Here is a 14827-nt window from a genome sequence, read left to right as displayed (position 1 = left end):
TGAAATAGGATAAAAAGAGAACAGTGGCATTAAGCAAACCAAAATAGATATTTACTTGGAACAAGTGCTGAATACTGTTCAAAATCCGTAATCCCTTCCTCTCTAAGAATGTCTTCATCGATACAAAAGTGCTGAGTGTAGCTTCTCGAGTCTCGTGTAAGAATAGCGTATGCGGCATCGGCAGTTACGTCAGGAATTCGGAGCTTGAGTTTAAGCAATAATGCAATGTCCTCTTTGGACATTCGTTTAGCACGTAATTCCGTTGCAGCGGTCTTGATAGCTGAAAATTGTAAAAGAGAAAACAAACCATGAGTTTATTTCTAGCGTTCAAGTATGGAAAAGCTTGTAAGCTATTCAGCCGAACATAAATAAATATTTTACCAGTGCCACTCTTCGGCCACAACGCATTTACTGCAATCCCGTCTGATCTAAACTCTTCTGCCATACCAGTTACAAATATTGACATGCCATATTTCGCCATCGTATAGGCGACATGTCCGGAAAACCTTTCGGCAGGAAGATGCATTAGTGGAGGGGCTATGTTGAGGATGTGTGGATTTTTTCCAGCCTTCAGATAGGGTATGCTGAACTTAGTTCTATTATAATCAAAAGTGTTTGTTGTAAAATTGTACCAATGTTTTCTAATAACACCAACACCATATTAGCTGTTAATATAAATACTTACACGAGAAATGTCCCACGAACAATAATGTCATGCATCAAGTCAAAATTTTTTACTGAAGTCTCAGCAGTTCCAGTGAGGTAGATGGCTGATGCATTGTTTACAACTATGTCAATTCCTCCAAATGTTTTGACAGCTACATCCACAGCATCTTGGATCTGAGTTTCATTTCTAACATCCACCACACATGGGAGACATCGACCTCCAGCAGCTCTAACTGTGAGCAATACAGGAGACATTTGTGATTTACTGCCAATTATTTGTGTACGTTACACAGCCAGGCATTATATTTTTACCCACATTCAGCTATACAAGCTGGTATGTACAATAGGAAAAAAATCTGAACATACCTTCTTCAGCTGCAGTATAAATTGTCCCAGGCAATGTTGGATGAGGCTTGGCAGTCTTTGCCGCAATAACTACATTAGCTCCGTCTCTAGCGGCTTTAAGTGCTATAGCTTTTCCAATACCTCTGCTAGCTCCCGTGATGAACAACGTGCGACCAGCCAATTTCCTAAGTCAGAATACAAGAATCAATCACTCTGCGTAGCAAAGATAAAAGAGTTTTTGTACCCAGTATTTATCATCTTTACTCAGGGGAAAGGCAAGAACTTCTGTCACTACCGGATGACACAATAAACTATTGTCGATTCCTATTTAGAAATATAAAAAAACAAAAAATTGAAAACTAATTTGAACGCCATCTAGTATTTAAGAGTGGATGGTACTTTTATTTTTTTTTATTATTTTTTTTTATTTTTAAAATTTTATTTTATTTCGTCTTTTTTTCCAAAAATTGCTCATCTGCCACCATTATGTGTCTGAGTCACATCTCACATGGCGGGTTGATGTTGTCGAGTGTCAAATACTCGTACGAAAAGGGGCAAGAAAAGAAAGAAAAAAAGATCAACAGGAACTGCAATTTTTTCGATCCTTAAAGAACGAAGAGTGTTCAAATAAAGTGGATGATTTCATATTTGAACGTCTCCTACATAGTGAGAGAAAAAAGGGGCAATTCTCAAACTATACCAGAACATCACGTGCCATAATGTACTGTAATTTCGTTCAGCGAAGAACGAGGCGATTTTCAAACGTTTAACAGACTAAAAGCCTAAAAAAAAAATAAGTGTAACAAGAAGAACACTTCAACGTTCCTAAGAACCATATCTGGTACTGATAATGTGTTCTTAGAAACCAAAGATTTAAACGGAATACAAATGTGCACTCCCAGTCTTTTGACGTAAAAATGTGTTGCTTTACTTCGCAACAGTTTGTTTTAAAAAACACAACATTGCCAGTGGGAGGTCGCCTGTTAGAAACGTGAAAACTTTTGAATCCACCAATCTAGTACCATACTGTGTGCTGCCTTGGCCGTTACATCAAATTTGAGATGATGCCTCACTAACAGTGTTACCCTTTGCCTTTCTTTTAAGACATGGCTTAAGCATATTTGTATACATGTCATCCATGTTTTATACCAGCCAAGGGCCGTGTTTTATTCGTTACATGGCATTAGAAAAAAAAAGTGTATCCTAATACATCTGTAACGTTGGAAAGGATAACACTCGCTAATTCATTTAGATTTACTAAGGATTTTTTGTTGTTGTGATAATGCTACTTTTAATTTCTCAGAACTTGACAAGAATAAAGAAAAAACCAGAGAAGAAAGGGGGAACAAAAAAAGAAATGTTCACCCTTCATCTAAAAAAAAACAAAACAACACAGTGAAAAGCCTACGCAGACATATATTATCCATGTGACGTCAGCCAAAGTGCAGAGTGCCAAACTTACAAGGAAAAACAAAATATAAAATAAAAATATTGCGTGCGGGGGCAAATCCGTTAACTAAGGGTACTTGTTACCACACCAGGCAAATGACGGTTTTAAGACTTTGAGTGGAAACCATATCGATCTAAGTATATATACGCCTTTTTCGCTACACTGTACAGACGAGGGTATAATGTTAAACCTTCAATGATTTGCCAATTTCTCATTCGTTCGCTTGCATCTTCCCCACGAATTATTGCAGTCTGGAAGATTGAGATTTAAGAGATGTCGCCCTTATTGGGCAGAACGGAATATGGGAGTAGATTAAGGTATCTTCAACGATCCATGCAATTTCAAATCACGTACGTATCTGGAGGACAAATCAATTAACAACATCCCCGAAATCTGGGCTTAGACACGTAAGTGTCCTTTTAATTGTAAAATAAACAAATCACGTCTTAAAAAACGTGCGTTTGAAATTTGAATCACGACTCTGACGTCCTAGGCTTCATACTAGTTGCGCAGTATAATTCTAATCGAATGGTTGACTAAGCAAAGTGAAAATAAGACAAAGTGTACGTGTCAGATCTTTGCCATCCCCCTACGCTCCCCTCTAATTGAATGTGCCAGCGTAACAATGGAGCTACATTACCAGGTAACTCGGTTTATCGTAAAAAAGTACATTGGTAGACGCATCGATCTTTAGGTAATCGGACTTAAAGTGGACAGACACGTCAGCGTGAGCCAATATGTGACTTTGTATTACTTCGTGCTTGTCCCGAACGGTCGAATTGATGGCGATGTCACATCACAAGGACCCCCTCCCTAACATTTCATTTGTTTTAGTCTTATAAATCGCTGTAAACATCAATACGGACATCTAAAAGTTAGTTTTATTTCGAAACCGAAATAGATGTAGCTTTTTTGTTCTATATGATGCGATGTTTGATGTGGAGCAAGACGAGGTGGTCGTTAAAGATATTTCTCTTGGGGAAGAGAATATGATTCGAGACACCCACGGAGGCGGACGACCTGCCATCTATAACACGCGTACACAGACATAGTAAGTCTATGTCGCCCACTGCTGGATTTTATGTCGCACTCGGAAGCGAATTTTTCTACTTGAAGACTCCAGGAAATGTTTACGGTACACCAGACACGCTGTCAACTGGTGGGAAGTGATGATTTATCAAAGAAGATTACTACCGGTATTACCGATGCATATTCAGCAAACTGTGTCACCAACTGCGTTATTATTTCATAGACTGGATATTAATATCTAAGCCTATGTTGTAATTCGATTACGCAACTTGTTTTCGAAGAATTGAAAAGCCAAATATTGAAATTTGAATGACATGCGCGTGCTCGTCATCCCTGCATGATCTACTAAAATTCGAAAAAGAAATTAAAAAAATATTTTTTACAGGTCATTTAAACTTGATGAGAATGCATATTTTTTTCAATTACAAATTATTATTCTAAAGGCATACACAATCTTTTAGCGTGTGCCTCGATGGCTTTTTATGGTACCTTAGAGCGGCATAAAACTGGGCCACGGTCGTCAGGTCATGCACTATCCAGCCGATATCCCAGGGTAATGATCCATTTCCATGACATCCTTCTTTGTATAACTGCTGGAACAATCTTGGCGTTGCTAGCAAAACGCCTAAATGGCATAGTAACATGGCGCAGTACACTGCATTTTACAACAATGTAGAGTGCACGCTCACCAGCTCTCCTCGTCACCTATACATCAATGATAAAATAATTAAAAAAAAAAAAACAAACAAAAAAACAGATAAAAATAATCGTAAAGAATAAATTCAAGGAGTTGGCGCTTTGCACGAACATACCCAATTTAAAATAGTATGCGTTGTTTAAATTCTCGATAAAAATTCCGGGCGATTGTTATCGGATCTTTTTCTCCTGCCTGTAAAAAAATAAATAAAAAAAAAAAAAAAAAAAACAAAACAAAACATTTTAGGAACAAAAAAATCTTTAGAAAAAGAAATCAATATGAGCGTAAACGTCTATTGGAATTTATTTCATGAAAAGTTTTATTGAATCTCGCAGCTCCGGACATTCCGATTCCTCCGCGACTGCTATAGATGGAGCGCTGGATGGAAAGGAAAGGGCAATATTGTATTTTTTGTTTAAATTTCTTTTTCTCGTTTACAGTCTATTTATGGCCGTTCCATATCGTCTAATGAAAAATTAAACGAGACGGGACAGCTGTGTTGCGGAGAGGATTGATGAGCGTCCCATAACCCGGGATAGGTAGTTTGAACACCGTCAAGTTTCCGTCCTTCTACACGTCTAACAAAGCAAAGTAGCAACTAACTTAGCAAAATAAACAAGGTCAAGTAAACACTTTGTTTCAAATAATAATAAAAATAGCTGAATCCCACGACCACTGGTTTCCTTAGAAACAGAGGCTATACATAGCGCTTTCTTTTTAAGTGATTGAACCATGTAGAGAATAAAGCGGAAGCTGCAACATAAAAGAATGAGGATGTAATACCAGTGGGTGGAAGAGGCGTCCATAGTGATAAATTTTCATGCTCAACCATGGAGGGTCTGCATCTTCGTGAGTATGGCAACATTATCTGTCTGATCGCGAAACTCCTTTCATCCAAAAGGAGGAAATTCTTGAGGAGTTATATGTACACCATCGCTTCATTCAATCCGAAAAAAAAAAAATTCGATACATTCCATCTATCTCAAACTTGGCTTAATGATGTCGAGAAAGTACAGACCTGAAAGCTATGAAAGGCAAATGTAAAAGAATTAAACATTTCTTACATGATTTGTTGCTGATTGCATTGGCGACCTACCAAATTGGGCGAGAGACGTGGGCAATTGATATCTTACAGCATCCAGGACACACGATGGAAAATATAACGAAATCAACCGGTTCCTATGGCGACGCAAGACAAAGACAAGAAGAAAAAAAAAATTAAAGTGTGAGGCTAATCTACTTTAGAAAACTCGAGCTGAAATGTCGAGTGACAGAAATCCTTTGCTCTACCGTAAAGTGGAACTGGATCACAAAAATCGACACGGAATTCAATCGGCGCAATTCGACATCACTTTTCAAGCAGCAAAAGCTTTTCACCATTTGATGGACGGATCTGCCTTCATATTACATGCCAAGTATAGTGCGAATGTTGTACGCAAATGCTCTCGTCGGATAAATCCCCATTTTCTTTTATCTCCGTGCGTCATCGCTCCATAGTCAGCTGCGTTCAATGCTTGATTTTTATAAATATAATGAATAAAAGATTTATTTATTTATTTTTTTACCATTTTACTGTTCTTGGGTTTGGTTCACGTGGTCGATGGCGAGCTCAGTAGGTGGCACATGCTGACGAGCTGAACATCCGACAAAAGATGGAGGCCATACCTTTGAAATAAATAAATACATAAAATGAGGGACAATTTTTTGAAAAGGATTGGCAATATAGAAGAAATCCGTTAGAACATCAGATGATCCACACAATCTCTTCACTTTTGTCTATCACGGTAATTTCTTATTAAATGCCGGATAAATTTTTTTACAAAAATTTATTCGTTCATTTCTCACTGGTCAAGTTATTTAAACATTTTTTGGGTTCCAGCTCTGCTAAATTATGGCCTCTCTAATGTTACACCAACAGAGAGTTCATTGACCAGATAAAAAAGGAAAATTTCGGGAGACGATCAGCCTGCAGATGGTAATTTCGCATGTTGTTGGCTTTACGGTTTGCTGTTGTTGTAGCGAACGAAAGAGAATAAAGAAAAACGGGTGGTGGGAAACCCGTGCGACGACGCCCATTTGTATCGGGAGGGACTCACGTTATTCGTCGACGGTAGATGAGAGACTCGTGATGGATTCTAAACATGTGAAACTGTGCGTCTGCCGCATCAGGGTCAAAGGGACAACGTGAATAAGCCACATCCTTAAAAAAAAAAACATGAATGCAATTCTACATAAAATACCTGACGCACCATCACCAGCGCCCTCTGGTAGCCTCATTTTCAACAGGATCCGCCTTCTTGCTGGTGACTAACGCTTTCCAATCAATTTTGATTTCCTTGAAACGTGAAAACCCCGTCATCTTTAAAGTACAAAATGTTTTTAAAAAGCGAAACAAACAACAACAACAAAACAAAAAAGGATGAAAAATAAACAATAAGCTGGCAATACTGTTGATTGTGTGGAATGAGGCATCCAGACAATAACGAAGACAAGGAGAGAACAACCGTTGGGAAAAAATGTCCGTTAGATACTCGTCCAGGACATCGAGTTACTCTAACAGTGCTCGCATTTGACCATCCACCAGTTCTCATTTTTTTCTCTCTCTCTCTCTCTCTCTTTCTGGTATGGCCTTACAAGGAAGTTGCATTTTCGTTAAGTTCGGCGCGTCCTCAAGTTCGGCCGTCCTCCCGGCGCGGCTCTGCTCCCGGTGTGTGTCTGTTTCCCTCACCCCATGTTTGGCTGGCCACTTGGTGGTGGCTCGCCAGCTCCTCCGATCGGGAACTCTTATAACGGTTGCTTCTTTGACCTTCTTTTTCACATATTTCTCGTCTTTTTCTCCTTCTTCTTCCTTTTCTTTTTTCTTCTTCATTGGTATTCATTTCTCCCAATTCTTTTTTTTTAAATTCTGACATCTCGTGAAGAAACATTTTGACAACAACCTGTTTTATTTTCGTGTTGGAAAAAGGTTGAATTCTCAATGCAAATTACTTTTTCGGCACGTCGCATAAAAAATAAACAACAACCGAAAAAACAAATTTAGCATTTTGCTACGTTTGTTATAGAGAAATTTACGCAAATAAAAACATACAAATAGAAAAAAAGAAAAAAAAAGAGAGGGGAGGATGATGTTTCTATCATTTGTAACCTAATTCATCGTCGAGAAAGCGTGAGAGTCACCACCGTTGCGGAAGACAAAGTCAGTTCTTAGTTAACACGTTGAAACAAATAAAGACGAGTCATCATACATTGGCCAGATCGGACCTAGAAATGAGTTAGACAATGTCTGCGATCAAAAGTCGAGAAATGTATACATGGCCTCATTAAGGATCTGGACGGGGGAGGGGATCTGTTAAAATATGCTTATTCCCCAATTTGGCTGGTGTTGCAATGCCTCGTCATCTGGCAAGCAACAACCCATTTTTGTTTTCTTCCCTTTTTTTTGGCGAATCATATCGCCATCGATCGCCAAAATTCCTCTTGATTCGTTTTGTAACTGGATGTACAAGAGAGCCATTTTACATCGTCATCCGGAGCTAAAATACATATGCTTGTAACACGTTTATATCTCTGCCATCGCCTCGTTCCATCATGACTCCTTTCCCACGCAAACGGATGGACGACGTCGTATCGAGAACGCAAAAGAGGGGAGGACGTCGTATTACACACACATATACTTTCAATTCATCATCGCTGTGAACCGTTGCAGATGGCCTGATAACGGAATCAAAGCCTCGTGTTCTTTTCTTTCTCTTTTGGTAAAATTGCACGGGCCATCGAGCTGCTGGCCTCTTCACAAATAAAACATAAATAAAAACAAATAAAAGTTCCGTATGGTTGAGAGAAAGAAAAAAGGACAGCGAAAATTCGTAATGTGCACATCGAAATTAAAGAGATTTTTCGCTTGCAAGAAATCCAAGTAAATCATGATGTGAAATAATTCTACGATGCGAAAATGCAGATTAGGCGTCCCGTACTTTCGTTGCAATTTAAATGCCTCGTAAATCGGATTACGCACTTGAAAAACACACACACACACACAAACAAAAAACAATTTGAAGTACAGTACGAACTTGGACAGGGTACACTATTAATGGAATCTACTTGTTTGTTTTTTTTTTTTACTGCTTACGGTCTCGATGTAACCCACATATATATAAAAAAAAAATAAATAAATAAAATTTAAAAAAAGCGCACAAAAGAAACAAACAGTACTCTTGTCAAGTCATAAACCACCGTCGAAGAAGAAAAAAGAAAAAAACCGTACGAGTTGCACAAGGTTATTATAGCGGAACGAGGCATTATGGAACAACGGCAGCATAGGCCATTCCTTTCTGACTTGCTGGCGGCTTAATTTTTATTTTTTTCGTAGAAGAAATGACCGGTCATTACTTGTTTTTATATGCGATATTATTACGGCACGTAGCAGAGCTAAATGAGTTTTGGTACAAGCGCGTACAGCCCTCTCGACATCCACTTGAGTCTTCTATGCTATTATGGACATAAGCTATGTAATAATGTCTACGGTCAGTTACGGGAATAAATAACACTATCCTTCTCCGCTGCAGTTCAAATGGACATGGACTTACACTGCAGAAGTGAAGGTTGGCAGCAGATTTTGCGGTTTTTTTTTATGATGCGCGGACTGACCGTTTTTACGTCGGTCATCCTTTTTTAAACGGCAGTTGGCAATACCCAGTTGAACGATGTAATCGGGAAAAATGAATTAAAATTTGTTCTTGGAATAAAAATGGATTTGAATGAACGAAACGTTAAGGCGGATTGAACACGTTCGTAACGATTCATATAGTTGTATGGCAACAATAAAGGAGAGCAACGCGTGACTTTAACGATGGAAATCGTACGAAATGAAATGAAAATTCGAAACGAATCGAGTTCCAAAATGGTTTTGGCAATTAGAAACTCATTGGTGCCACAACGGCAACATGTTTTCCAGGTGGGTTGCAGACCATCCAATGTGCGCCCACACACGACACCTGCTAATAATCCGTTCTGGAACACATTTTTTCGCAAAATTTACGCGCTGTTCAGTTACGTTTTCAGGTGACGTTATTCGGACTTGGTCCACGTTCCGAATGACCTATCGAAATCGTCCAACACACAACAGGACTAGTAACGTTCATCGAATTCTTTCAATTAGCCGTCTGCTATACGGTGGGTTAGTTTTAAACCAACCTGGAAAACAAAACAAAAAAAAAATGCCTTTCCCGTTTTTGACTAGAAAATGGAAACGTGACGTCAAACGAAGTAAAAGTGAACGAGTTATCCAAGGCTTGTCCCCAATAGATCGAACGAGTCGTGGATGTCTGACTCTATTTTCTATGTGGCAAAGGAGAGTGTGGATGATAAGAATCAGGACGCTTCCTGACATAATCAGGCCGGCGGGGAATCGATAAAAAAAAAAGGGGGCCGTTCGCTGTTGGGGACAATTCTTCTGCAAAAAAATGTTGAAGCTACTATAATTATCCCCTTCTGTTTGGTGAAACAGTAACAGCATTTTCTTTCTCTTTTTTTTTTTCACGAAAGAAAATGCAGAGTTACACAGTGGTTCAAATAGACTAGTGGCACATTGACGTCATCATAGAATATGGAGGATGGATTCTAATTTTTTGCGAAAGAATGATGTCATTTTCCAAAGACAGATGTAGGACTCGTTATACATAATTTAAAAAAAATAGAGAAAATATAATATACTATCCTCATTCTTCTTCTCTGCGGTTATGAAAATGAAAAAAATAAACAAGATTAGTTTAACTCAAATGAATTATGGCACACTCATCGGCATCGCTACGTAGCCAATCATCTCTGAATTCTTTTTGTTTATTTTTGACCGCATCGAACAAAACGCGGCCAATTTCAAATCTCTGTTGCATCGATGTGCGATTACATCCTAGTTTAGATGGAAAGCTGCCATATGGTCGTCGCTTTGTTCACGTACCACGTAAAAATAGACTTCATCTCTGCGGAGATGATGCCAACTGGGCGGCAACCTGGAACCGCTACAAAACACATGCTGATTTCCAGTTAGATCTCTTTTTTTTTTTTTAGCGAGAAAGAATATTCGGCATCAAATCTTCGTATCGTTTTCGTGCTTACATGCGAATCGAAAACGGCATATGGTCCACGAAAAGTTCCATCTTGCGATTTCTCGATTTGAATTTTATTTATTTATTTTTATTTTTTAAAGCGGACCCCATTCCTCGATTTTTACGGTTCGAAAGGAGGTTAGGAAAAATAAGAAAACGTTATCGGAAAACTACGACAGCGTAAAAGATTCGTTTTGTCGAGTTTCCATAGTGTACCCAAACGACCGATTTTCGCAAACGGTCGGAATAGCAAGCCACGATCTCATCATAAAAATGTCTACCCTCTTCAACTAAAAAAATGTTGAAAAAAATCTTAATTGATGGGAGTCAGCGTTTAAGCCAAGGTAAACAAGCTCTGCATTCCTGGAAAATGAAGGGAAATAATAATTTTTCACTTACTTTTTTATTTTCGATGTATTATTATCAATGGGTTTGATCTGTCTGGACGCAGTCCTTTAGGTCGTCCCACATTTTTTGTTTTTTCTTTTTTGAAGGGAGGCTGGAATTACTTGAAAGTTTCCCCCCTTATATTCGGGCTGTGGCTGAAACATGCAAAGGAAATAAAGACATTTTCATTTTTGGTTATTGGCTATTTTCATTTCAATTTGTGTGACCTTTTCGCTGCCGATGTTTTCAATTTCTTCTCGTCCGAACGATAGAAAAAAGCCGAGAAGGAATTTTCGAATTTCGTTATAGTAGAATTATAAAAGGTTTTCCTCGTCGCCACGTCAAGCAAAACACCCGGAAAAGGTCTTCTCTTTATTCTTATTCTTTTATTTTTATTTTTTTTTTTCGACTTTTGAAAAGGCTCTTTTTCGCGTGGTTGCGTCATAACTTGGCCATTTAGCCGATCCATCAAAATACACTAGACGAAGAAAATTGCGCTACGATGCGGGCACGATATTACACTGACAGATATCCTGAAATGGAGAAAAATATACACCGCAAAATAATAAAACACCGGAAAAATATAAATAAATAGGAAAACAACACACGTACGTACATACCCCCAATCTTTTGCTGTGTATAGGAAGAGACGCTCTCGCGGATAAGGAAGAAGAAAAGAAAAAAAAAAAACGGTACAAAGCTCTCCCACAACGTGTCCAGATGAGAGTCCCCCTTTTTTTTTTCTTTTTCTTTCTCTTGCACACCTTTGAAAGTGGGTCACTGCCCCGTCTGGAGGCATCAGGTGTTTACCAGGTGTATGGCAAAGAGGCAAGCGCGTCCCACCTTCGGCATTATTATATTTTCTTCTCTCATCTGCCGCTTAGTTTCTCCTCTTTGCAGTTGGTTTTGGCTGCTGCGTTGTTGCTACATCCAAAAAGGATCATCACTTCGCTCGTTCTCTTTAAATATTCAGTCATAACGCAACAGAAAGAGAATCAAAAAAAACGTTGAATGCCTTTGAATTTTTTTCTGGCCAGTCATTTCGCGGAACGATCCCGCTGTGTTTTGGCTCGATTCGAAGTTGTTGCAATCTATTTTCAGAGAACACAATATTATTCGGCTTCTCGCTATAAAACACACATATTTAAAATCCTCGACCGCACGTTTTAATTTCCTCTTTTTCTCCAGTTAATGTTGACGATTGTTTAGAGGCTCGTTCACGTGGAATATAAGACCCACTTGTTGTGAAACAAAGTGGGGGAAAAAAGGGCTAATTGCACCCAACGTTTACGCCCCAGCCACGTACGTAGAACGTGTTACAAGAAAAGGCTGAACGGTGACGTCTTACGACGCCAATAACGACGTACATTCCAAACGGCCATTTCTTACGGCACACCGCAAGCTATCTTACGGATCTATCGGCCTCAATCGAGTTCAAACACTCAAGACATTTGTGCTGTCTATCCTACACCCTATATATCCTTTCATTATATCCTTATGACTTCAAGGTAGATGTTACAATCACACTAATGAGGCTGATACACCTCCTTTTGCTACACCATCCCATTGTTGTTGTTGTTGTGCGTTTTTTTTTCTATTCATGATGGATGGTATTTTTTTTTTCTTCCCCCTTTTTTTTGCAACGTCATTTCCCAACTGTTGCGAATGGATGATTTGCGCTACATAAATCCTTTAGCTGTTTGGATTTGATTCATACCTCGCAGGTGGAAGAACCGTCAATTATCAGAGCCGGGTCGACCCCGTATGAAACAACGGACTGTTAACGACGAGACGATGTCTGAATCTTATTCCCCTCATAAAAAATGTTAGTAAGGCGTGCCTTTTAGTTTTCTTTTTCTTTTTTTTTTATGGAGATGCCTACAAGGATGTACGTCCTTGTAAATTTGCCAAGAACTCCGAGTGATTTCGTCTGACGGAGAAAGAAGGGTACGTTTTAACAAGTTGCGCCCGAGCTTTCACTTCCTGTTGGTTTCGTTCGTCTGGGGGGAAACAAAATGAGTTGGACAAGTCTGACCACACGTAGCAGGACGAATCAACAGCGTGGCGACTGAAAGACAATAAAAAGAGAACAAACCAGTGAGACCCCCCCTAACAAAAGAAGAAGAAGACGCGGAAAGAAAAAGGGGTAGACTTGAAGATGTAGGTGGGTGAAGACAAACTTGAACACGCCAAAACAAAGAGAGAAACCAAATACACAAGAAGAGAGTCCAGATATGGAAGACGTATACGCTACATGTTCCAGGATTTCCTATGGTGGAACCGTTACAAAGGTTACACTTCCTACTTTCACCATTTTGCCTTTGCAATGTCGTTTTTGCTGTGTGCTCGATGACCGTGCACAAGAAAAAGCACAACACGGGAGGAGATCGCGCAGTACTTCATCGGAATTGCCCGAGTTCTGAAATTATTTTCTTTTTCATTTCCAAGGAATGTTTGGCAAGAAAAACCAACAAATAGATGAAAATCTCACACAGACATAGTGGCGAGCTCAGTGACTTGTCTAACGTTCTTCTAAGACACTTGCCAAGATGAAGCCTTGTGAGACTCGCTGGGCAAATTGCACTGCCATAGGCAATGCATAACAGGAAAATTCCGCGCTATCTCTTCGTCATATCTTATTAATCCATCAATAATAAGGAATCCAGCAAAAAAATATCTTTGAAAAAAAAAAAAGGGACAAATTTCAAAGAAAAAAAGAAAAAAAATTCGGATGGCAATGAACCGAATCATTTGAAGAAGAAAAAATGCATAGCCCAGTTCCATGGTTCCAGTCTGTACTGGCAACTAGCATCTTTCTTAAATCGTCCATTTTATTTTTAAATAAATATTCCGTCCGTGCATCGTCGGTCGAAACTCGTTGACCGACTGACCTCGTCAGCACATATGCTTCTTTGAATGTCAGCCTTGACTCTGATGCTTCTCTCTCTTTCTTCCTCTATCGCTTTTTTAGGGAACCTCCTTTTTCTCGAATTCTAAACGTCCAAATTTGGATAAGCGACGAACGACCTAGCGCTCATTGGGCCGTTGCTGTCGCTCACCATCGGCTGCACAAGTCCAGCAAGTCGACAATGACGATGCACCCACCATTATTATTATTATTATTTTTTCCGTAATTAATGTTTGTTTTTTTTTTTTGATGTCCCTGCCCTTTTTACCGTTCATTTTGACATTACCGGCTCTCACTTCCGCTACGTGAGTTTTTCCTTTCGAAAAATAAAACACTGTTTTTTTTTTTTTTAAAGGCTGCCGGCAATGACGCATTATGGAGAAATTAGGGTGTAGGAAGGCTGCATACGCGTTTCGAATAAAAATAGTTGACATTGCGTTGGGTTGGAAAGCCAAAAAAAAAAAAAAAAAAAAAGGAATTTCGAAAGTGCAAATTCTTGGCTATGCAAAACTAAACCTGAACCAGGTGACACAGTTCGTCTTATTTTACACCATGTTTTTTTTTTTTCTTTTCCCCATGAAATATTAGGAACTTACTATTTATTCATTACTATTAAAATACATCGCGGCCTTCGTAATAGCACCGGAGTATTCCGGACCGGTTTTTTAAATTCTCTCCAGAACTCGTAAATATTTGGAAAAAAAACAAACAAAACAAAAACAAACAAAAACAAAACACGATATAAATGGCGAGTTTCTCTCTCTCTCTCTCCCTCTGTGGAACGATATAGAGAAGGACACACACAAAACAACTGCGTGTGATGATATTTGAAAGATTTTTCTCCATTTTTTCTTTCTCTTCAAGTTACCGGCTTCTTTTTGGTCGGCAGGGAGAAGAAAATAAAAAAAAAAAAAAAAGGAACTTGTCGATGTTATTAAGGAAGGAGGTCAACCGCCCAGTTGCAAGCGCGTCGTTGAATGGCTCCCGGGGTTTTGTTCCCATTCAGAAAAAAACAAAACAAAAAACAAACGGGTCTCCTCATTTTGTTGTTTTTATTTTTCTCTTCGAAAACAAAAAAACAAACAAAAAAGATGCAGGAAAGAAGCGCATCATGAAAAGAGGAGAAAGAGAGAACATTCTTTCTCGTCTGCCCCGTGTCGTGATGGCTGACCGAGAGAGCCAATACCAAAGCCTCTTGAAAAATCGTTTTCTCTAATGATATTTCCCACCGAAAAGGAGGA

General features: G+C 39.0%; 2 protein-coding genes across 15 annotated transcripts in view; both read right to left on the bottom strand.

The window, feature by feature from the left end:
• Positions 1-681: 681 nt before the first annotated feature.
• Positions 682-1341, bottom strand: LOC116936804 (hydroxysteroid dehydrogenase-like protein 2). Its single transcript, XM_032943954.2, has 3 exons — positions 1256-1341; positions 1033-1196; positions 682-899 (listed from the first exon to the last, which is right to left on the bottom strand). The coding sequence occupies exons 1-3, from the start codon at positions 1267-1269 to the stop codon at positions 682-684; spliced, it is 396 nt and encodes a 131-aa protein (XP_032799845.2). The 5' UTR covers positions 1270-1341.
• A 1983-nt stretch (positions 1342-3324) lies between these two features.
• LOC116917216 (myosin heavy chain, cardiac muscle isoform) overlaps positions 3325-14827 on the bottom strand; it is a 28164-nt gene continuing 16661 nt past the window's right edge. The window contains exons 14-25 of one of the 14 annotated variants that reach the window (XM_045168745.1): positions 11299-11602; positions 10906-11211; positions 6636-10833; positions 6428-6546; positions 6284-6344; positions 5753-5852; positions 5478-5688; positions 5284-5366; positions 4971-5212; positions 4303-4379; positions 3980-4195; positions 3325-3835 (exon numbers count right to left, since the gene is read on the bottom strand). The gene's annotated coding sequence lies outside the window, so the exon portion shown is untranslated. Of the gene's footprint in view, positions 3836-3979; positions 4196-4302; positions 4380-4970; positions 5213-5283; positions 5367-5477; positions 5701-5752; positions 5853-6283; positions 6388-6427; positions 6547-6635; positions 10834-10905; positions 11212-11298; positions 11638-14827 lie in introns of all 14 variants that reach the window. The other 13 variants (XM_045168741.1, XM_045168748.1, XM_045168744.1 and 10 more) reach the window with 13 other exon arrangements.

This window comes from Daphnia magna, linkage group LG2 (assembly GCF_020631705.1).
Source record: "Daphnia magna isolate NIES linkage group LG2, ASM2063170v1.1, whole genome shotgun sequence".
NCBI classification, from domain to species: domain Eukaryota; kingdom Metazoa; phylum Arthropoda; class Branchiopoda; order Diplostraca; family Daphniidae; genus Daphnia; species Daphnia magna.
The sequence above is the reverse complement of the archived record's forward strand: the minus strand, read 5'-3'. Positions and strand labels throughout refer to the sequence as shown.